Raw genomic sequence first — 25,400 nt, forward strand, 5'->3', positions numbered from 1 at the left:
CTACATCTACTGCTCTACCTTCATCAGTGTGTTTAGTCACATCCTCAAAAAATGCAATCAGGCTCATAAAGCACGATCTGCCTTTGACAAAACCATGATGACTATTCCTAATCATATTATGCCTTTCCAAATGTTCATAAATCCTGCCTGTCAGGATCTTTTCCATCAACTTGCCAACCACTGGAAACACTCTAAAGGCCAAGCAGTATCTATGGAAAGAAGTAATTGATGTTTCAAGTCAAATAGAAATGAAAAAGTGAGCAAATATTTTTAATTTGCAAGAGGGTGGGTGAGAGAGTTGGAAGGGCAGAGAGAATGTCTCCTGGGTGAGATCAGGGTTGGATGGTGATTGGATGATTTTGGAGCTGCTGGGTCGATAGAGGACCCAGAGGAGAGGAAAGTTGAGAGGAGAGAAAACAAATGGAACACGTTGAAGCTGTGAAATGGAGAGAGCCACAAAGCAAAGGCAGAATGTTGGAAATGTGCTGTAGATCAGGCTTTTACTCTCAGCAAAGAAAAGACTGTGTCCATTACAGATGGAAAACTTAACAATAGAATTGGTCAGTCTCATAGAAACAATACTGAACAATATAGTGAGTAATCTAGAATGCTGACTTCAATATTGAATCCTAACGGAAGCAAATTACCTAGATGGAAAATGCACTACCATTCCTCAGCCTTGCATTGGGCCTTGTTAGAAAAGTGCAAATTGCCACAGACAATTAGGACAGAGTGGAAATGGAGTGTAGAATTAAAGTGACAGGCAACTGGAAACATAGGGTGACCCTGTGGACTGAATGAAAAGCAGAGACCGTAAGAGCAGAATACACTATTCAGCCTGTCAAGTCTGCTCTGTGCTCTTCCACTCGATCATCAAACCTGTGTTTGGTTTCCCTGTGTGGGGGTGGTGGAGAACAGTACTATACACCAGATTGGAAGGAGTGTAATTGAAGTTTGCTTGTAATTACTTCAGTGTAGTAGACTGCATTTCTCTGCAACTTAAATTGAACATGATTTCTCACATTTTTCACTCCGATTGTTGTGGAACAAGTGAATCTCACACAGTCTGATCTCGGCTCAAACTGAAATACAAAAGAGTGAAAGCACATACCACTAGGCTCAAAGACAGCTTCCATCCCGCTGTTATAAGACTATTGACTTCCCTAGTGCAATAGAATGGACTCATGGCCTCCCAATCTATCCTGCTATGGTCTTGTGCCTTGTTATTCAGCTGCACTGCACTTTCTCTTTAATGGTAACACCTTATTCTGCATTCAGTTTTCTCTCGTACTACCTCAAAGTGTTGTTGTAATGAGTCAATCTGTATGAACAGAACAGTTTTCCACTGTGCTTTGGTGCATGTGATGATGGTAAGATAACTTACCAATTTACAAATTGTCCATCAATATTTAACTTAGTCAGGGTGGAAAAGCCTGTACACAGTGCTGTGGTCCATGCACTCTTTGTACAAAATGTGGTATCTTTTGTACATATTTGGAGATGAGTTACAGATATTCTGTTCTTGCTGCTTGTCTAACCCAACCCAAGGCATATGATGAGCCTATTATGACATGACTTCCCTAAATGACTGTCACATGGAATGAGAGAGAATCTGGCTGGCTGGAGTCAAAACTGACATGCTAAAATGTCATAATGCAATGAAGTAATGAGTTCTTCAGGAACAATTGGGTGCATTCATGAACAATCTGTGTAAATTTTCATGGGGGTAATTCTTTGGAGCTCCCAACCTGACTTGAGACAGCTAGATGAAGCGGAAAAAAATGGGCATTTAACACACTGAGAACCATTTGATGATACATCAAAGAAGCAAGCTGAATGCAGAATACTCACTGAAAAAGAAACAGGCTCAAGTGAGTGTCCAAGAACAGAGAGTAAGTGTAAAGGGGACCCATTAGTTGTAGGGTTGTGCAGCACAATAATATGTAGTGTGCTCCTCCGGCTGCTTCAGGATTAGTGCCTATGGACTTGCGTTTGTTCTCAATGATTTTGCTTGCTTTTATCTTTTGCACGATTTTTTTCCCCCTCTCTCTGCACATTGGGCGTTTGTTAGTCTTTTTTTTAATGTGTGCTTTCAGGTTTCTTATTTTGTGGCTGTCTGTAAGGAGATGAATCTCAAGGTTGTATAACTTATACATACTTCAATACTAAATACTATGAGCACTGTAGTCCACCACATCCATATCAACCATTCACCCGTCTACACAAATCCCATTTGCCTGCTTTAGGATTCTTATGTCTCCATGTCTTGCTTAAAATAATGTTTAAAATTATGAGAGGCATTGATGAATTGGACCCTGTGGACGAAAGAGAACTATTCAGAACTATGCGATAAATCCTATTGCTCAGGGGAGGGTCCAAAACTGGGGAGTAAAGATTTAGGGTGAGATGGGAAAGGGACCTTGGAGGCAATTTTTTCCACACACAGTGGTGAGTATATAGAATGAGCTACTGTAGGATGTGGTTGGTTTAAGAATTACTTGGATAGGCACATGGAAGGGTGGGGCTTGGAAGGATATGGGTCGAATGCCGGAAATTGGGACAAGTTGGGTGGCCATGGTTGCCATTGACTCGAGCTAAAGTCCCGTGTTGCTCTATAATGTGCCTGTCCCAACAGTCCCTTAAATGTATCTGATTGTGTGACTTCCTTTCGGCAACAACATCTATATACTACTAAAACTTTCATGCTCTGTTTGTCTGTTTGTGACCTCCAATTAGTGCAAATGGTGCACCACAGCAACACTATTTTTGGCTAAGTCGACTTAAAATACGCTAACTTACAGAATGCAGGTGAAGTTCAGGGTTATATATTCCTATAAAATTGCTCACTTGCCAAAATCAACAGCTCCGCTTTGACCCAAGATCCGATGTCAGCCACGATGGAAGCTGCGACGCGACACCACAACACATGCACATAGCCAGCCTCAGCAGCGACACCAGCTGGAGCAAAAGGGCACAGCAGCTCTATTTCGAGCACTACTAATCACTGTCAGCATGTGCAGGATTGGGACCGATCAAACTGCCACCCATCAATAAGAGATAATTAATCTTACTGTAATGACGTACTTCGAGACACCCATCAAACCCTTTGCTGCAGTCAAAGGACAGCAGTGACTATATCACGTCCACTTAGGAGAGCACCAACCATGTCATCAAGAATAATCAGCATCCTGGAGGCTCTGGTGTTACTGTTTCATATCTTCTATCCAGCATTAGCGTAAAAAAAGATATGGTCAGCCTAATTATGCCACGTGGAAAGAGAAGGGGGACATTATGGTCAAGAGATGTCGCCAAACGTCATCAGGAAGCGGCAAGGAAAGGGAAAGAACAAGAATTGGATGAGGCCAGGGCCGTGCAACTCCAGGATCAAAGATTCAGGACAAAAAAGATGAGAGAAGAAGAGACAGGAGGAGAGACATGCACGTCTCCAAAATGACAAAAACTGGCATAGAAGGAGGAGAGAGGAAGAGACAAAGGAGCTGAGAAATCCATGTCTCCAGGATCAGAGACAAAGAATAAACAGCAGAAGAGATGAAGAGACAGCGGATGAAAGGACTGCACATCTCTAGAATGACAACGAGAGGCACAAGGGTGGCAGATCAACCAGAAATTATGCCATCAAAAGTGTCCTTGTTAAACGAGGAGGAGCTATAGTTGCCTTACTACACATTGTTCTTCTTTAATAAACTGAGGTTTTCTTCTTCAATTTCCAAAGCAAAGCAATATCAATAGCATTCAGGAAAATGTCATGTTCATTCTGGTCACATCAGACTGCACTACCCTTCTCTCAAAGGATGCCCTAACGGGTCACCCTGTTGTCTAGTTGTAGATAACAATAACTCTCTGTAGAAAATCATGTCCTTCAGTTCCCTTTTATTACTGCCTTAAATTGATGCCCTTTTTTAGGCTGTGTCATCTTTTCAAGATAAAAACAATTCAGAAGATCACAGTGTCTGAGATGGGAGAGTTGTGACTGAGTGTTTCAAGAAAGAGTTGCTACATAGTTGAGGAATAGCCGGATATGTGGTGAAATCTGTGGAAAAAATGGGATTGACCCCCAATTGGGAAGTAATAATTTGGTATTTAAAAATATGCTTTTTTTAATGGGAGGAGTAGGATTACAGGGCATGATGCAGGAAAGGAGGGATTAAAAGGACATTTTTAATCCCTCCTTTCCTGCATCATGAAGATGCTGGAAAACGTCAACAGGTCAAGTGGGAAAGCTCTTTGTGGAGAGAGAAACAATTAGCAATTCATCTGAAACAGGAAATGTCAGAAAGCAGGAATGGTGAAAGTTGCAGAGGAGGAAGGGAGCTGAGGCAAACAAAGGGAACGTCTGTATTGGGATGAAGAAAATGATATCTGCTAACATAGTGGTTAAGTCAACTTTAATATCATCATTTAGTCGAGCCAGTCAGAACTCTTCTCTGTATGTCTTATAAAGATTAGCTTTATATGTCACAGGTACACTGAAACACACAGTGAAATGTATTATTTGTGTTAAAGACCATCACAGTCCAAGATGCGCTGAGGGCAACCCACAAGTGTCGCCATGCTTCTGGCGCCAACATAGCATGCCCACAATTTACTAATACTAACCTGTACGTCTTTGAAATGTGGGAGAAAACCAGAACACCTGGAGGAAACACACATGGTCACAAGGAGAATGTACAAGTTCCTTACAGACAGCTGCAGGAACTTAATCCCAATCTTGTAGCTAGAGTTGTAAAATGTTACACTAACCACCACGCTACTGTGCAGTCCGACTTAACAATAAGGTTCTTGTTGCAAAAGATGTTTAATATTGGGTTGGCTTTTGAATAAGAAAGAGTAGAAAAGTTGAAGCAGTTAGAATTATGTTGGGGTGAATGAGGAAGAAATAAGAGCAGTGAGGGAGAAATTGAGGAAACGAGTTTAATAAACAAGAAAGGTTGAGTAATCTGCTCGAGAACAATTTGGGTGATTCGGGCATTCTGGCGGAAAGAAAATGCAGAATACAAGAGAAACTGTTGTGTGATTAAAACTTTAGGAAAATCAATGAACTTGCCTCCTATGATTCCATAGCATAAAGGATTAATATGTTCCCATTTGGTTTTGTGTTCTGAGATGACTGATAAGGCCAGTGTAGGAACTGTAGGATCTTCCATAAGTAGGGTATGAAGTATTTGATGGATAGGTATTTGCAAGGTTGTAATCTTCTTCTGTCATCTACCCTGCTCCTGATACATGGACCCAAAGTTTTCAATACCATTCCCAATACAGTATTCTTTTATTTAGGGCAGTGATGCCAGGAGCCAGCAGGGATATTGCTTTGACTGTGTCCTTGAATCATGTGTTTAATTGTTACAAAAAATACACAATCTGACGCACTTGCATCTTTGTGGCAGATTCAGGTATGTTATATCTGTTACTCACCCAGTGCATCTTCAGTTGACTATCCCTAATCAGGCCCTCCCTATCTATCAAAATACTTACAGACTTTAACTCCTTTGGCTTTTGCCAAAAGATGGATTCTTTTCATCTAATTAATTAATCATTTTCTCTAATGATATCACTGCCATCCTGTTTTCAAGCTAAATTTGCATGACCAATAAGGAACGAGTATCAGGTACTGATTTCCTGACAAATTCTTCTGACTTCTGGCAGCAGCCTTGAGTTGAGGAACTTATCCTCCAATTCTGGTCTTTATTTACTTGAAACAGAAAAAGATACCTTATTTTGTTAAAGTGCACATACAGAATACAGCTTCACATTCTGAGAAGAAAACTTGTACAGTATGCTTAGGTGTCTGGTATGTAAAATAGCAGGTTCAATATTTTCTATAGCTGGCATATCTGCTCAGGAATATCTTTGTCACCTACTTGTAAAAGAGGCAACATGGTCATCCTGTCATAGTGAGATTGACTGAAAGCCAAGATTTGTCACCATATTTCTGGCGCTGAAGATTGTCACATAATCCATTCTGTATTTCTTCTATTTTTATGAATGAAGTATATTTATAAAATGAAAAAGCTTCATATTTTAAATTGCATCTGGCACCTGGACCGTGCCAGAGGTCCTGTCACTCAGTGTCAGTCTCTTACCATTTATTATATTGCTTTTTTTTTAAAAGGATGAGTGTATTTTTGCCTATTTTGTCACCAAAATTTTTAATGTATTTCAGAAGGATTCTCACATACTGAGCAGTTTCTGGATGCATTTTTATTCTGTTTAAAAGGATGTCATTCCACTTCCAATGTTAATTTCAAAACAGTCCAGGCTGGATTGTTTAGCTGTTTTGTGAGCAGTTCTTATTTTTAAAAAAAGCAAAATCCAGGCACTCAGTCCTCTACATTCAGCAGAAAGGACTGATGCTGCTTTAGGATCATCAGTGATTTTGTACTGTTTCACTTATAGTTAGTTGTTTCTTTTTCTATTCTTAATGGTGTTTTAAGTTGTCTTTTATTGGCTTTTAAAAGTTTCCAAATCCTCTAACTTCTCACTATTTTCCTTCTCTTTTGCTTTTGTGTTGTCTTGGACTTCCCTTGTCAGCCACAGTTGCCTCATCCTCCCTCCCTTTAAGAATACTTCATCTTTGGAATACAGTATCTCTAAAGTATCCCGTGTCTTTGGAATTGCCCCCAGAACCTCCAGCCAGTGCTGTTCTGTTGCCCCTGCTGGTATCCCCTTCCAATCATCATTGGTCAGCTCCTCTCTCATGTCTCTAATTTCCTTTACTTCACAGTGAAGAACCCTTGTTTCTTTGGCTGCGCAAGTCTAGGGAAGACTACCTCTGGCCCTCCCAAACTCATGAGACCTGGTTTGTATGGATGCTGTGTCACTTGCTACCGTGTTACAAATTAATGCCTCAAAATAACAGACAGAACACTGCATACGATTAAAGGAATTATGTTTATGGATCTTAACTAAACGGTTAGTGAAGAATAACAAAAAAAGGGCACATTCTAATTAAGTCAAATGTGCACAAGTTGGAGCTCATCTTGAACTTCTCTGTCACTCACACTCTGAACCCGCAGTCAACATGAATGCCCACACCACCTTCCGAACGTCACTCGCAATCCATCACAAACAAACGGGTCTCCTACTGGATTGTATGCTACGACCGGTTCTCCCCACTGTCTTCTCCCTTCATCTCCTCTCGAACAAAAGCTCCAAGCCCAACCTTAGTGTCCCTCATCAGAGAAACCTCCCCTTAATGCAGCAATCCTAATTGGATGGCTCACATTTCTCCTCATCTCTCATCTTCAACAATAACTCAAACACAAGCTGAAAACAAGCAGCTCTCGCAGAACCGCACAAAGTGAAATACATACATCTGACTTTAGCTTCTCCCTCTCAAACTCCAGGGTGAATTCGATCATTGTTATAATCACAGTCTCCCAAGGGTTCCTTTACCTTAAGCTCCCTAATCAAATCTGGTTCATTACACAACACCCAATCCAGAATTACCTTTCCCCTAGTGGGCTTAACTGCAGGCTGCTCTAAAAAGCCATGTTGTAGGCATTCTACAAATTTCCTTATTTGGGATCCAGCATCAATCTGATTTTGCAAATCTACACATACCTGCATATTTTAAACCCCCTGGACTATTGTAACATTGACCTTATCACATGCCTTTTCTATATTCTGTCGTTAAGGACTGCTATCACTTAGAACATGCCCACTTCTCATTGCTACCATTGAGGATGAGGTACAGGAGCCTGAAGACACACATTCAACATTTCAGGAAAAGCTTCTTTCCCTCTGCCATCAGTTTTCTGAATGAATAATGAACCTATGAATACGACCTCAGTATTTATTTTTCCTTTCTTTTTGCACTACTTAATTTAAATTTTGATATATACAGTATATATTTACTGTAATTTGTAGTTTTTATTATTATGTATTGCACTGTACTGCTGTTGTGAAACAACAAATTTCACAACATATACCAGTGATATTAAACCTGACTCTGATTCTGAGGTGCAGCAAGCCATTGAAAAAGCTCCCCAAGGCCTCTGAGTCAGTGTTGAACTGTTAACAATAGCAGTAACATTGCTCAGTCCCTGTTCTATGCCATAAATTTGGAAAGCTTGGATTCCTAGAGAAGTTGATCACTTTTCTGCCCATCGTTCAAGTTCTTGATGCATTAACTTAGTTTCTCAACGTCTGCTAGATGCATCTGCCATTTTCAGTGCAGGTGAAGCATTTGTTTCTGATCCGAATGTGGGAGGGCTGAGAAGACAAAGGAGAATGTACAGTACATCTGAGGCAGCACAAGCCTGTAGAACAAGTTTGCAGTTCGTTTCTGTGCACAGATCAAATTTGTATTACTTTTTCACTCCCAACGGGTTTCAGGACAAGCATTGGAAAATTTTGTGTAATCTAAACAAATGATATCTAATCCTTTAATTAGGCTGTTGAAATGGCAGGTGCATAGTAAATGTAAGTCATATTTTCAAAAGTTAAGTTGTATTAACAATTCTAGTTTTCTTTGAAGAATAACTTTATGTCCTTTATAGAAAAGTTCATCTTAATCTCACAGCCTACCACATTATAAACTTGCACTGTACTTTATTGCACTTTTATAACTGGCACTGTACTTTCTTGGTAGCCGTTACACTTTATTCTGCATTCTGTTATTGTTTTGCTTTGTTCTGCCTCGATGCACTGTGTAATGATCTGATGTGCACGAGCAGAATGCAAGACAAGCTTTTCACTGTATCTCAGTGCATGTGACAATAATAATCCAATTCCAATTTCAAATGCTTTCTGCTCAATTGAGATTATTATTTCAGGAGTTAGTTTCTCATTTACAAATTCTTAATTGAAACTTCTAGAACTTTGTTAATGTAGAAAAATGCCAAAGTGCTTCCTAGACGTAACGAGTAAATTTGAACTGAGCAGAGGAAGTTGTTTAAGTAAAGTGGTGAACCATTTGGAAAGCCAATGACTTTAAGGGAAGGATTCTGAAGAAAAGATGTCAGTGTTGATATGTGTGAGCCGCACAAGTTGATGAAAGTGACAAAATCTTCTATACTGTTGTTAACATGGCAAAAATGTCTCAGTGCTTCACAAATACTATTTAAAAAGTCACAGTGAATATGAAAATATCATAGCAAATAAGGCTATGTGACATAATGCAGAATTAGTCCATTCAGCCCATTGAGTCTGCTCAAATGACTAAGAAATTGGTTAAAGACAAGTTTTAAGGAATGTAAAGGATTAAAGGTAGTGCGTTTAAAGAAATCAGTGGATTTTCACCTCAGTACTTGAATGATTTGCTGTCAGTGTTTGGAAGAGCAATCTAGTCTCTTGGATGTGCACAGTAACACCTTGAAACTTACTATATCCTAGGAGCTACTTTTCAATCCAAACTTCTGTCATGAAATTCATCACCATTTGTTGTGTCTTTAGCAATCTAAAATTTTGTAGATGAAGACCTCACCCGACAGAAAGTTCATGGTAAACACAGTACCTCTACCTGCCTTTAGGCCTTTGGAATACAAAGGCTGCATCAAATCATCAGAGAAATGCAGTTTATGTTATCTCTGTAAAATCCTCCGAACCTATTGGCAGAGTGTTTATCACATACAAATGTGTGTATGACACATACAAAAGGACAGTGTGCCAAATTTATGTAATAAATTTCTAGACCTGCTGTCACTGGCATGGCCTGTATTATTGCCCTTTAACTGAGTAACCATTTTGAAGGCATTTAAGAGTCATCCACAAAGAGAAGTCTGGAGTTCTTTTCAGTTCAGGCCAGGCTAAGTTTTTTAAAAAAGGCAGAGTTTACAGTAGTTTGATACCCTCAGTAAATATACCCAGTAACCTCTAGTTCCAATGCTAAATCTGAGTCTGTAGCAGCAAAAGATGACCTGGTGGACAGAAGAATGAATTGCATAATCGCTCATTGCCTCTGAGGAGAAATGCAGAAATGGGCTATCCCCACCATCTCATGAGATTTCCTGTGCTGTGACTGGCTCAAAGTGAAGAAGGAGCTTTGGGTTGGTATAGAAAGCATCAAGTCCCTTTGCTGTGAATGTGCAGGAACAGATTAAATAGTGGAAGGAGTGTACAACTTCCCAAACAACTCCTTGTGCCACCTGTAGAAGAGGCCTCTCAGTTTAGTTCTAGCACATTAACAATAACCTTTGTCTCTTTTTGCTACTGCTGGGTACTAAACCTTTTTGTACAAGACTTATTGAAGGATATTTAAAATCAAATGTAATATACTCTTAAACATAAACCTGAAATAAAAATGGAAATTGTTGGAAGGAACCCAGCAGGCTAAGCACCATTTGTAGAGAGAAAAATAAACATTAAACACAAGAAAATCTGTAAAGGCTGGAAATCCAAAGCAACACACGCAAAACGCTGGAGGAGATCAGCAGGCCAGGCAGCAACTATGGAAATAAATAGATAGTCAATGTTTCGAGCCAAGGACAGAAGAGGAAGGGGGAAGAATATAAAGGTGGGAGAGGGGAAGGAGGATAGCTGGAAAATGGTGGGTGAAGCCAATGGGTGGGAAAGAAAGAGCTGAAGAGGAAGGAATTTGATCAGGGAAGAGAGTGAACCATAGGAGGAAAGGAAGAAGGAGGGAACCTGGGGAAATAATAGATAGGTGAGAAGAAGTAAAAGGTGAGAGTGGGGAAAAAAGGAAGGGGATGGGTGGAATTGGTTTACCAGAAGGAGAAATTGATATTCATGCCACCAGGTTGGGGGAAAAAAAACATTTCAGGTTGATGCACCATCAATAACTCACTCTGAGACGTGAAGGTGAGATACTGGCTTTTATTGACTGGAAGAAGGAACAAGCAGTGAGTGACCACCATACTACATCCTGGAGACTGAGGGGCCGGGCTCTGGCCTCAATCGCCTTTATCCAGGGGTCTGTGGGAGGAGCCACAGGAGCAGTCAGCAGGGGGCATGTCCAGACAGGTATATGTAGTTCACCACACAGGTTAATGGCCTTTCATTAGAACTGGTGAACTTAAACTTCTCATGATTCTATGAAAAATAGCAAAGCAAAGTTTAAAGCAACTTAATGCATTTGAATGGGTGAAGACAGGATAGATAACATTTATAGAGTGGCCATAAACAAGAACAAGGTCACCAAATGGTTTAGTGCTCTTGTGTTGTGACCTTTCCTCTAATTTTGTGTTAACATGCTTCCATATCTATACATAGCATGGTGAAACTAAACAGTCAGAGAGGGCTGTAAACAGTCAGCATTGCATAATCTTTCTGATGCAGTATCAGAAAGTATATACAGTGCTGTAAAGGCACCAACAAAAATTACAGATAACTTAATATAATCTTAAATTTAAATATTTCACAACCTTGGAAAAACCTGTCTTGCATCCTCTTCATACAATTCATTACACAGTGCACTGAGGTAGTACAAGATAAAGCAGTAACAGAATGCAGAATAAAGTGTTACTGTCACAGAGAAAATGCAGTGCAGATGGATAATAAGGTGCAAGGTCACCTTGTGAGATCAGAGGCCATTTTTTCGTACTAGAGGCCTTTTCAATAGTTTTAGCATGACAGAAGCTGTCCTCAAACCTGGTGTTGTGTGCATGTATCTTTTGCCTGGTGAGAAGGGGAAGAAGAGAGAATATCTGTGTGGGGTAGAGTCTTTGATCATGTTGCTTTATCGAGACAGTGAAAAGTGTAAACAGAGTCCACAGAGGGGAGGCTTCCATCTACTTTCACATTTTAGTTCTGATTCTTGATCTTTGTTATACTTTAGATATATTTTACTAATTTATTGCTTTTATTTTTTGATTCTGCTCTGGTCAGAAGTAACATGGAGTCTGTCTCACTTCAGACAGAAGATTGTGGCCCAGCTGAAGAGGGCATTGCCGCAGGACTGTTCTTCCTTCGAGTGAATGGAGCTTTCCATGATGGTAAGAACAGCATCTTCTACAGAATATTACAATAGAATTGATTTGAGAGTCAAAGCAGCAAGTGGCAGATGGAATATAGTGTAGGGAGGAGTATGTTCATGTAGAAGAATGGGGTGGTAGAAGGAATAAAGATGTACACTATCTTCTAAAGGGAAAAGAAAATTCAAATTTCAAAGGTGTAATGGGGCTTGGGAGTACTCATGCAGAATTCCCTACATGTTAACATGCAGGTTGAGTTGGTGGTATGGAAATCAAATGAAATATTGGCATTCATTTTGAGAAGACTAGAGTGTAAGGGCAAGGACATGATGCTAAGGCTTTATTTATCATAGGCCAGACCCCACTTGGAGTATTGTGAGCAGTTTTGTGCCCCTTATTTAAGAAATATGAGCCAGCATTGGAGAGGATCCAGAGGAAGGTCATGGAAAGGTCAATGTGTATGGAGCGAATTATGGCTCAGGGCCTATACTCATTGGAGTTTAGAAGAATGTGCAGGGTATCTCATTGAAATATCAAACATTGAAACCCCTAGATAGAGTGGATGTGGAGAGTATGTTTCCTGTAGTAGGGCAGAGTCTAGCTGCAAAATAGAGGGACATCTATTTATAACAGAGATGAACAGGAATTTCTTTAGCCAGAGGATGGTGAATGTGGGGAATTCATTGCGACAGACTGCTGTGGAAGCCAAGTCATTTGGTATATTTAAAGCAGATGTTAATCGGTTCTTGATTAGTAAAGGTATAAAAGGTTATGGGGAGAACGCCGGAGTATGGAGTTGAAAGGGATTGTAATCAGCCATGATACAATGGCGGAGCAGACTGGATGGCCTAATTCTGCTTTGATGTCTTGTGGTCTAATGTCTTGAAAGGGTGAAGAAGGTGGGAACAAATGCCTTGTGGAGTGAGATTTTAGTGTTAACAAAATTTGTGACGGTGTTGAAGGTTTTTTAAATATATAAAGAGGTAGAGAAGCTGATGGATGTGCGAGGAAGAGCAATTTATAGACAATGTCTGATATAATCTAAAATTTTGCCACAAATGAATGGGAGGATGAGGTGAGAAGAGACTGGAGGGTATTACAGAGCTATGATGTGGAAAAGGTAGGAGGTTTGAGGGTGCGTTTTTAAATTCAGTGCATTTAGCAACTGTGACAGTGTAAAGTTAAAGGATAGGTTTTTTTTATACAGCGTGATGGGTGTAAGGGACATAATGCTAGGGTTGCTGGTAGAGGCAGTTAGGGACATTTAAGAATTTCTTGGATAAGATCATGGGTAATAGAAAATGGAGGGCTATGTGGGAGGGAAACATTAGATTGATCTTAGAGTAGGTTAAATGTTGGCACAGCATTGTAGGCCAAAGGGACTGCATTGTGCTGTACTGTTCTATGTTCTACGTTCTAAGTGGAGGGCTAAGAAGATTCTGTGGGATGCAGCTTAATTCATGCAGAGTCTTGATCCAAAGAATTAACCTTTTGCCTCAGCAAGGCTGCTTGACTTCTAAGTTTGTGGGCTTTTTTTCACTCCATGTGCCAGTCTCTATGTCTGTTGGTTAACTGGGTTTTGGAAATTCAAGTAATATTTGGACGAATCAAGTTCAGGTTTGGCTAAAGAAGTATGACCATATTTGGAGTATTGTGAACAGTTTGGGGCCCCTTATCTAAGAAAGGATGTGTCAACATTGAAGAGGATTCAGAGGAGGTCCATGAGAATGATCCTAGGAATGAAAAGATTAACTTATGAGGAGTGATCGATGGCTTTGGACCTGTACTTGTCGGAGTTTAGAAGTATGGGGGGGATCTGATTGAAAATCTGATTATCTTGGCTTTCCAATATTTGATTAGAGAGGAGGTGAAGATAATATTTTAAATATTGGGACAGTCTAACACCAGAGGTTCTAGACTCTGAATAGAAGGATGATCTATTAAAACAGAAATGAGGAGTTATTTCTTTGGCCAAAGGATGGTGATATCTGTGGAATTCATTGCCACAGAGAGCTGTGGAGGCTATGTCATTGGGTACATTTAAAACAGTGGTTGATAGGTTCTTGATTAGTAAGGGCATTAAAGGTATCAGTGCGAAGGCAGGAGAATGGGGTTGAAAGGGAAAATAAATCAGTCATGATGGAATAATGGAGCAGACTTAATGGGTTGAATGGCCAAATTCTGCTAAAATGCCTAATTGTTTTATGGGACTGAGTTCAGAAGCAATTGCTGGAAAGAGCAGGGAATAGGTTCCAAAACCTTGCAATAAAAAAGTTCAATTTAATCATCTTACTTTGCTTTGTTTATAGTTACATTTTGTTATGTATTACTGCCCACTTGCCAATATTTTGCTGTGTAAACCACATTATTTTCTGCTGTGTGTCTGAAGGGGTTTGATAGAGTTGTACTTTGCCTAACGGATTAACAAATGAGGGATGCTAACGACCACTCCCTCTGTATGCAACAGCAGGAAGCATGTCCTGTCCCGAATGCTCAGCTGTGCCAAACTTGTTTTAACACTACAGGGGAAATTTTTCAAGAGTACTACCTATCAGCACTTTTCTTTAAAAAAAATAAAATGTTTCACAGAAAAAGGAACAAAACAGAAAAGCTGGGCTGGCCTCATAGCAGTTAGCGCAATGGTTTATAGTGCCAGCTGTAAGGTCAGTGTTCAATTCCCGCTGCTGTCTGTGAGGAGTCTACATTCTCCCCGTGACCCTGTGGGAAAACAGAATGAATCAGATTGAAGGTTGGACCTGTAGGTGGGCACACAGTTAGAAAACAAAGGACCAGTCATTAAAACTGAGGTGTGTCAAAGCTGAAAATACTTAAGTAGAACAGAGAGCATCATAATCGTCTCTGGTCTGTTGAAGATTTCTAGCACTTATTTCCATCTTAAATTTCTGCATTCATAAGTTTTTTTCCCTTTTATATTGTTTTTATGATGTGTGATTTTTAACATTTTAAATAGTGAAAGATGAAGACCTACAAATGTCTCTGGCTGAATACCTTCGCAACGTTCTGCACCTTTGTGGAACAAAGGTCATGTGTCACGAAGGAGGCTGTGGTTGCTGTGTTGTGGTCGTTGAATATGATGACCCCTTGAAACCTGGGAAAAGAATGATCAAGTCAATTAACTCTGTAAGCCACTGACTTAAATATTTTTCCTCTGCTGCTTTCTTTTCAGTTGGCAATATTGTCTGTTTTTAATATAGTTCTTTCAGACAACATTTTTAACCTCTCCAGTTGTGATGAATTTGGCTATATGTGGACATCCAGTAATTCAGTGCAGAAAGTATTGATCTGTCCTTTTTGAATCAATGCAAGTAAGCATGGATAAAAGCATTCTGCTGGCACACTTTCAGTTTATTGTGATAGGGTCTTTTAATATTTGTGATGAGATAAAAAAGTTTGTACATCTGATGCAAAAGATGAAATTCCATGTTGAAAGTTCAAGGGCAACTTTTTAAAAGCAGTTTAGTTGAGCTCATTAAAGCTTAGTTCTTGCAGAGTTTGATTTAGTGGGTGTAATTTTCTGGTATTAAGATAGTGATAAGAGTAACGTCTTCATCCAAAGTATAGTGAACCTTTGGAAATCTATACCCATCAAGGTTGGGGAATCTCAGTCTTTGAATAAATTAGAGATAGAGATGCTTAATTCTTGGATATTAAGTGAATTAAGGAATTTGTAGTTTGTATGCAAAAATGATACTTATTCTGGAACAGTCGTCTGAATAAGATATAGTTGATATCCAGTGACTAGAATATAAAAACAGAGATGTAATGTTAAGGATTTATAAGGCACTGGTAAGACCTCACTTGGAGTATTTGGAGCAGTTTTGTATCCCTTGTCTAAGAAGGATGTGCTAACATTGGAGAGGGGTCAGAGGAGGTTCACATGAGTGATTCCAGGAATGAAAGGATTACCACATGAGGACCTATTGATAGCTCTGGGCCTGTACTCACTGGAATTCAGAAGATTAAGGTGGGGGGTGGGGGATCTCATTGAAACCTATAGCAAGTTGAAAGGCCATGATAGAGAGAATGTGGAGAAAGTGGGAGAGACTATGGCCAGAGGACACAAGATCAGAATAGTGGGACATCCATTTAAAATGGAGATAAGGACGAATATCTTTAGCCAGAAGATGGTGAATCTGTGGAATTCATTGCTACAGACAGCTGTGAAGGCAAAGTCATTAGGCGCATTTAAAGCAGAAGTTGATAGGTTTTTGATTAGTCAAGGTGTCAAAGGTTACAGGGAGAAGGCAGGAGAATGGATTTGAGAGGGGTAATAAATCAGCCATGATGAAATGGCAGAGCAGAATCGATGGTCTGAATGGCCTTATTCTATCTTATGGTCTATATATTATGGGGATTTTTCTGCTTTTAATGCGATACGTTGCTCCATTTTTTTTGAGTTGTAGAATTTCAAACATTTTTTAAAATTGAATCTCATGAGGATCGATATTCCCTTTGTGAAAACATCCTTTGCCTTATTTATCTTGGTGTTTTAAAAGGAGGTTGTTACCATCTGCTACAATCACTGTGTTCATTAACTGTGAGGCTGCAACGTCAGTAAATGAGCACGAGCACAAGGAAACAAGATCACGAGTGGACCACTAGTCCCCTCAAGCACGCCTTGCTATTCAACACATTCACGGCTAAACTGCGCTGCTGTCAATACATTGTGTATTTCCCCAGAACCCTTAACTCTTCCTTAGTCTTTCAAATATCTATCATCACTTTAAATAAATATAATGATCATGTTTATTGGCAAGTTCTTGGAAATCTTGTGATTTTTGATTTGGGATAATACATAAAATGCTGGAGGAGCTCAGCAGTTCAGGCAGCATTTATGGAAATGAATAAACAGTCAACATTTCAGGTCCTGTCAAAGGGTCTTTGCCCAAAATGTCATTCATTTCCATAGATGCTGTCTGATCTGCTGAGTTCCTCCAGCAATTTGTGTGTGTTGCTTTGGAGTTCCAACATCTGCAGAATTTCTTGTATTTAATTTGGTATGTTCAGTTAGTCCAAGAACAATATGGAAAACTGTAATTCCAACAAATTATTATCCCAAGTGATTTTGTCTGTACAAAATGGATAGTCGCACAATGAGGTAAAGCAGCCAATATAATCAAAGACATTTCCCACTCTGGACACTTTCCCTTCTCCCCTCTCCCATTGGGCAGAAGATACAAAAGCCTAAAAAATGACTTCAGTCTGCTGCCACTTTACCCAAGTGAACAAAATCCAAAATACAACTCTGGATGGACCTAATTACTACATTGTGAATTTTCAGGCTTGATTTTGACTTCTATGCATTGTATGCTCCAGCAAAAAATATGAGGAAACAAATAGTAAATGTTCATAAACTCAAATTCTGGATTCTGCAAATTCTGGAAATCCAGCTGAACACATACATACAAAATCCCACATTCCTCCAGCATTTTGTTGCAAATAATAAAGTGTAATTTTTGTGGTGTTTAATACTGCTTTTATTGAATTTTTGTGAAATAATAAAGTGCAAATAATAATGTATGTAACGTTCTCCTTCGCGTGTAAGTGATAACGTCGAATTTAACGTCGAGATAAACCACAGTCAATGAAACCAGATCGCAGTAAGATTAACCATTTACTGTTCACTCTTCACATTAACATATGGTGAAAACTGTTGATAAAACAATACAAGATTGATACAGTATTTGTTCCTTCCTTAATATCACATTTCAAGTGTAAATACTTGCAAAGGTGACTATAACTACATTACACTAAGGTGCAGCATACAGGGAGAGTTTACCTGCTCCATTGACTACTTTAAATACACTTCCATGCAAACTATCCGCGACTCTTTAACTAACGAAAGCATAAACATTATCTACCGTCGTTACTTCTAACAGGATCGGCATTAACATCTTAGTTCAATATATCGATTATCTATTAACTTACAGCGTTGCTCTCACTGTGATTTCTCATGCCTGCAAACTGCTTCTGCTCAGGTGAGCCTCGTGGAAAGCCCCCACCCTCGCGCTAATTTCAAACCGGTGTTTTCCCACAAGACGCAGCGAAACCGGATGTGACGTCATCGCATGCCGATATATTTTACATGCAATGAATATACTTTAAACACTCCTAATTCTAACTAGAAAATACTATTGAATGAATTACTAAGCGAAAATATTATAAACTAAATAACTGTCGTAAAGACAGCACAATGTACCTTTCTTAACCTTGCATATGGATTTGTTTCTGGTGCATGCTCTTTTGCAGTGTTTGTTTCCAATTGGATCCCTGTTGTCACTGAAGAACCATCATGTCATTACAGTAGAGGCACTGGGATCTGTAAAGAAGGGCTTGCACCCAATTCAGCAGCGGCTGGCTGATTACAATGGAAGCCAGTGTGGCTACTGCAGCCCAGGTTTTGTCATGCAAATGTATGGGTAAGTGCAGAGCGCAAAATATTTTAGATCTGTACCTAAGAATATTTACTTATTTATTGAGATACAGCACAGAATAGGCCCTTTTGGCTCTTCAACCCATGCCGCCCAGCAATCCCCTGTTTTAATTCTAACCTAATCACCAGACAATTTACAAAGCCCAATTAACCTACCAACCAATACGTCTTTGGACTGTGGGAGGAAACTAGAGTACCTGGAGGAAATCCATGTGGTCATAGGGAGAACATATAAACTCCTTACAGGCAATGGCAGAATTGAACCTGGGTCGCTGGATTTATACAACATTGTGCTAACCACTACGATACCATGCCACCCTGTTTATGTGGCTATAGTTAACTTTAGGGTTCAGCATGCAATGTTGTGGACACCTAAGCAACTTTTAGAATAGTAAGCACAGCAACATGGCGGCTAGTAGAACACTTTACAGTGCCAGCAATCATGAATTGGGGTTCGATTCTCGCCTGTGTATGACTGCAAGGGTGCTTCAGTTTCCTCCCATATTCCCAGACGTACAGGTTAGGGTAGTAAATTGTGGGCATACTATGAGGCTGCCAGAAGTGTAGTGACACTTTCAGGCTGCCCTCAGCACATCCTTTGACTGTGTTGAGCATTGACACAAACAAAGCGTTTCACTGTACAGTACTGTGCAAAAGTCTTAAGCATCCTAACCAGATGTACATGACCAAGACTTTTCCACAGTAATATACTTGTGACAAATAAAACTCATCTTTTATTTATCTTTAATAATGGTGATCTTATTGAAATGTTTAAAATTCTTAAGTGAATAGGTACAGATTAAAATGTTTAAAACAGTGAGAGGGTAGATGTTAGTTTGTTGTTCCCTTAGCTATGGTGTCTAGAACAGGGGTGGACAAACTTTTTGACTTGTGGGCCACAAAGGGTTCTAAAATTTGACAGGGGGGCCGGACCAGGAGCAGATGGACGGAGTGTTTTGGTAATACACCTCATAAGAGAAAATAAAATATCATGGGATATGTAGAAAACATGTGCTTTAATTTCAATTGAAAATGAACAAATGCATTATAACAAAATATCTGTCTTTGAAGTCCCATGGTATTTAGCTATTTATTGAAATGACTTTTAAAACACTGAAAATTAAATGAATAAAATACAGCTTTTTTAATAGTAACAGTTATTATTTTAAAGCACTGAAAATTCTGTTATCCTTCAAGATATTATCATCATCACTCTCCTCCTGACTGTCTTTATTTCAAAAACGGTAGGAGATGCAGGTCTACTTGTCCTGCTCCTTCTTATTCAATTGTCCCCTGTGCCAAAACTCAACAATGACCAGCACAAAGACAGAACAATGACAGCGCGCCAGTATGCGGAGCGCATTATTTGATCTGGAGCACATTTTTTATTTTGAGAACGTACGTGCACCTGCGCACTACTCATGTCCATCACTTAACAGAAATGACATGTAACATGTAAGGCTTATTGGAAAAAAATATTTTCAAATGCATTTTTTTACATAACACAACGAAGAAACTTATTTTTAATTTCAGTGGGAACAGTGTTGTTGGTCTCCCTCTTTAGTCAGCGCATCAAAGTCTGGATTTAGTTTTGTTGTGGCGATTCTCAGGAAGGATCTGAGGTGTTGGTCAGTTAACTTGGATCTGTGGCTGGCTTTGTTGATGTTCATGACGCTGAACGCCTGTTCACACAAATAGGTCGAGCCGAACAAAGAGTAAAGCGCAAATGTGGAGTAATACGCTGCACCTCAACAAAGGTCAATGTATATAGAGTGCGTCATCTATTGGGAAAACGCCAGAATTGCGGGGAAAAACGTTAACAAGGTTTATTAATATAATTTCATCAAGTTCTGCGGGCCGGATTAAAAAGCTTAACGGGCCACATATGGCCCGCGGGCCGTAGTTTGCCCATGCCTGGTCTAGAACCATTATTTCCAGAATGCAAAAAAAATAGCAGGAGTCAGCTAATGGCTTCTCCAAGTCTACTTCACATTCAGTATGACCATGGCTCAGTTGTGCCATGCCTCAACATCTCACCCTCAATTCTTGTATGCAGAGCACCTGTAATACACATACGCTTTGCAGAACCAGCAATCACCAATCGAGGCTTGATTCCTGCTGTTGTCTGTAAAGAGTGTGTATATTCTCTCTGTGATCATGTGGGTTTTCTCCAGTACTCTATCAAATTCCAAAGGTAAGGATTATTAAATTGTGGACATGCTATATTGATGCTGGAAGCATTGCTGACAATTGTGAGCAGCCCCCAGCATGATCCTCACTGATTTGATTTGGTGCAAATGATGCATTTCATTGTATATCTTGATGTACATGTGACAAATAAAGCTACACACACAAAATGCTGGAGGAACTCAACAGGACAGGCAGCATCTACGGAAAAAAGTACAGTCGACGTTTCAGCCCGAGAGGTTGCTGGTTGCTGAGTTCCTCCAGCATTTTATATGTGTTCTTGAATTTACAGCATCGAGAGAGTTTCTCTTGTTTGTGACAAATAGAGCTACTTTCTTCAATCATTGCAGCACAACAACAAGGTCAAAGGCCTGTTATGTCTACTCTGAATCCAATGCCAAATTAAACTAAACCTTTTCTGCTTGAACATGATCCAAATTCCTCCACTCACTGCATATTTTTTTCACTGGGAATAAGATTCTGACAGCCTACCTCTAATTCTCATACTTTTGTGGTAATTTCTTTCCCACTACCCCCCCCCCCCCCGCCCCCAGCCTCTAATTCTTCAGAGAAAACAACCCAAGTTTGCCTGATCTTTGCTTATAGCTCATACCCTCTAATCCAAACAGCATCCTGGTAAACATCTTCTGCATTCTCTCCAAACCCTCCACATTCTATACTTAATGGGGTAACCAGAATTGAGCACAAATATATCAAGCTGTAATGTGACATCCTTGCTCTTGTTCTCAGTGCCCAGACCAATGAATGCAAACATACCATCTCACTTCTTTGCTACCCAAAACCAGATGTTAAACTAGGTGCTATGACACATTTGCAGTTACTTTATAAAACTTCTGTTGTTTTTTAAATGAATAGTCCAATTTGGAATTGAACATTAAAGAGATTGCAAATTGCAGAATCATTGAGTACTACGTCACAAAAGAATGCCCTTTGGCCCATAATATCCTTGCTGAACTGTTATTCTGCACAACAGCCCTCCATTCCCCTTCCACCTATATACTTATTCAAACTTCCCTTAAATGTTGAAATCCAACTTGCATCTACCACCACTTCTGGCAGCTTATTCCACTCCTGCACCACCCTCTGACTAAAGATGTTCCCCTCAGCTTCCATTTCCATATTTTTTTTAAAAAAACATGGTTGGCACAGCATTGTGCGCCAAAGAGCCTGTGATGTGCTGTAGATTTCTATGTTTCACCCTTAACCTATGACCTCTAATTCTAAACTCACCCAACCTTGGTGTAAAAAGTCTGTTTGCATTTACTGTAACTATACCCCTGTTAATGTTGTCTACCTTTATCAAATCTCCCCTCATTCTATACTCCAGGGGATAAGGTCCAAACCTGTTCAACCTTTCCCTATAACCCAGGTCCTGAAGTCCCAGGACCATTGTGGTACTGCATTCATTTTAGACACAGATGAATATACCGCTTTCTTTCTCTTTTTTTTTGTTTTAGAATGAGAATAACTAAACCGTTTTCAAACATAGCTGGTTTCAACAACACCTAGCAAGTCAGTGGTTCATCTGGTGTGAGAGATTAAATTTAAGGTCCTTACATCTGTCACTACCATTTGCTGCTTGGAAAATGGGAGCCATCTGTCAGTAGTTTATATCTTTGTGTTTGACAGATTGTCAACAATGTCTACTTATGATAAACAGTTTTTTTGCCATAAAAGTAGCAACACTAAGTATTTAAAATGAATTTAATGCTAAGGTTATGTATGATGCTTGCATTAAATAGATGAAAAATAGCCTTTATGTTTTTTATTATCCATATAGAAGTTTGCATACTGTTCGGAACTGTAATCTCAGAAGTTCTTTGAATTCTGACACATAATATAAAGGTCCTGTTTACAAAATAAATAATTACCGTGTTGAAACCATGGTATATTTCGGTTGCCATTAAGTTTTGATCTAAAGATTTTCTTTTCTTACCGACATGGCTAAAGTAAGCATGAAATGTCAGTGGAATTTTGTATGCCACTTTAAATACATTTTGATGAAATAATTTTTTGTTGACCAATGAATAAGCAGAAATAATTAAAACATCTTTTTTAATAAACTTCCCATTGTACGTTATTACAGACTTTGATTTGGGCAATTTTCTGTGAAGTTACACTCAAAGAATTTATAACAACATTTTAAACACAAGATTCTGCAGATGCTGGAAATCCAGCCTAACACACACAAAATGCTGGAGGAACTCAGCAGGTCAGGCAGCACCTATGGAAAGTAATAAAGAGGGGAGAACGTACTAACTCTCTACATTCAACGGTGGGTATTGAACCCCAATCAGTGATCAGTGGTGCTATAAAGTGAAGCTGCTAATCACTACACTACAATGACACCCTACTTCTGACTTGTAAAAATCAATCAAGATCAATATCAAATTTCAAATTGTTAAATAATTCTGTTCAAGGTTTTCTTGCTGGGAAGAATTCTTTGCATCTTTTGTATCTACAAGTATAGCCTTACTTTCTTCCGCACAGCCTGGCTATAGATTCAGCCAAACCTCGCCTTTCCCCAGACTATCTTTTATCGAGGAAAAGGTTATGTGACCCATTTTCAGAAGGGCATCTGGCATCTTATGACTTAGCTTATTCAAAGCTAAGTCGTAAGATTTGAATTCCTAGCTTGAATTCAAGCTTCAGTTACTGTAAACAGTGTACTATGTGAACTTTTCATTAATTTTAAATGTCAAATTTCCTGTTTTAATAACTCATCTTTTGAGCCTGAGATGATAAGAGGCACAGATCGAGTGGACAGCCAGAGAAATTTTCCCAGTTCAGAAATGGCTAATACAAGGGGGATACTTTTAAGGTGATTGAATGGAAAATGGTGGGTGTGTGGAATGCGCTGCCATGGCTGATGGTAAAGGCGGATACATTAGAGACATTTAAGAAACTCTTAGAGAGGCACATGGGGAGGGGAAGAAAGGTTCAGATTGATCTTGGAGTAGGTTAAAGTTCAAAGTTAATTTAGAAACATAGAAAACCTACAGCACAATACAGGCCCTTTGGCCCGCAATTCTGTGCTGAACATGTACTTTAGAAATTATCTAGAGTTACTCTAAGCTTCATGTACCTATCCAGGAGTCTCTTAAAAGACCCTATCATATCTGTCTCCACCACAATCACCAGCAGCTCATTCCATGCACACCACTCTCTACGTTAAAAAAACTTACCCCTGACATCCCCTCTACACCTACTTCCAAGCACCTTAAGACTATGCCCCCTCATGTTAGCCATGTCAGCCCTGGGAAAAAGCCTCTGACTATCCATTCAGTCAATGCTTTTCAACGTCTTATACACCTCTATCAGGTCACCTCTCATCCACTGCCACTTCAAGGAGAAAAGGCCGAGTTCACTCAACCTATTCTCATAAGGTATGCTCCCCAATCCAGGCAACATCCTTGTAAATCTCCTGCACCCTTTCTATAGTTTCCACATCATTCCTGTAGTGAGGTGACCAGAACTGAGCACAGTACGTACTTCAATTGGGGTCTGATCAGGGTCCTGTACAGTTGTAACATTACCTCTCGGCTTTTAAACTCAATCCCATGGTTGATGAAGGCCAATGCCTTCTTAACCACAGAGTCAACCTGAGCAGCAGCTTTGAATGTCCTAGGGACTCGGACCCCAAGATCCTTCTGTTCTTCCACATTGCCGAGAGTCTTACTATTAATACTATATTCGGCCATCATATTGATCTACCAAAATGAACCACCTCACACTTACCTGGGTTGAACTCCATCTGCCACTTCTCAGCCCAGTTTTGCATCCTATCAATGCCCCACTATAACCTTCACAGTCTTGGAATTAGAGGGTATCCATTTAAAACAGATGAGGAGAAATTTTTTAGCCAGAGGGTCATGGATTTGCCACAGACAGACAGACATATTTTATTGATCCCGAGGGAAATTGAGTTTTGTTACAGCTGAATCAACCAAGAATAGTGAAGAAATATAGCAAAATAAAACCATAAATAATTAAATAATAATAAGTTAATCATTATTCCAAGTGGAAATAAGTCCAGGACCAGCCTATTGGCTCAGGGTGTCTGACACTCCAAGGGAGAAGTTGTAAAGTTTGATGGCCACAGGTAGGAATGACTTCCTATGATGCTCACATCTCAGTGGAATGAGGCTGTGGAGGCCCAATCATTGAGGGTTTTTAAGGAGGAGATTGACAGGTATCTAATTAGGGTATCAAGGGATATGGGGAAAAAGTTGGAAATTGGAATTAGACGGGAGAATAGTTTAGCTCATGGTGAAGTGGCAAAGCAGACTCAATGGGCTGAATGGCCTACTTCTGCTCCTTTATGTTGTGAACCTCTGACAGTCCTCCACACTATCCACAACACCCCCAACTTTTGTGTCATTAGATTTACTAACCCATCCCTCCATTTCCTCATCAAGGTCATTTATACAAATCATGAAGAGAAGGGGGTCCCTGAACAGATCCCTGAGGCATACCACTGGTCACCGACTCCATGCAGTATATGACCCGTTAACAAACACCACCTTCTGTGAGCAAGCCAGTTATGGATCCACAGAGCAAGGTTCCCTTGCATCCTATGCCTCCTTACTTTCTCAATAAGCCTTTCATGGGGTACCTTATCAAATGCCTTGCTGAAATCCATATACACTACATCTACGGTTCTACCTTAGTCACATCCTCAAAAAATTCAATCTGGCAATTTGTTATCAAAGTACATATATATCACCATATACAACCCTAAGATTCATATTCCCGCAGGCATTCTGAACTAATCTATAGAATAATAACCATAACAGGTTAAATGAAACATCAACCAGAGAACTGTGCAAATACAAATATAAATTAAT

At 39.6% G+C, this 25,400-nt stretch overlaps 1 protein-coding gene across 6 annotated transcripts in view; it reads left to right on the forward strand.

The window, feature by feature from the left end:
* LOC132393931 (xanthine dehydrogenase/oxidase-like) overlaps positions 1 to 25,400 on the forward strand; it is a 143,258-nt gene that overhangs the window by 15,283 nt on the left and 102,575 nt on the right. Inside the window, exons 3-7 of one of the 6 annotated variants that reach the window (XM_059969389.1) lie at positions 6,743 to 6,817; positions 11,806 to 11,912; positions 14,863 to 15,032; positions 17,843 to 17,890; positions 18,162 to 18,331. In XM_059969389.1, the coding sequence (XP_059825372.1) occupies positions 11,813 to 11,912; positions 14,863 to 15,032; positions 17,843 to 17,890; positions 18,162 to 18,331 (488 nt within the window). In that variant the 5' untranslated portion in view covers positions 6,743 to 6,817; positions 11,806 to 11,812. Of the gene's footprint in view, positions 1 to 6,742; positions 6,818 to 11,805; positions 11,913 to 14,862; positions 15,033 to 17,842; positions 17,891 to 18,161; positions 18,332 to 25,400 lie in introns of those variants that run through there. The other 5 variants (XM_059969393.1, XM_059969390.1, XM_059969388.1 and 2 more) reach the window with 5 other exon arrangements.

This window comes from Hypanus sabinus, chromosome 5 (assembly GCF_030144855.1).
Source record: "Hypanus sabinus isolate sHypSab1 chromosome 5, sHypSab1.hap1, whole genome shotgun sequence".
Lineage (NCBI taxonomy): Eukaryota > Metazoa > Chordata > Chondrichthyes > Myliobatiformes > Dasyatidae > Hypanus > Hypanus sabinus.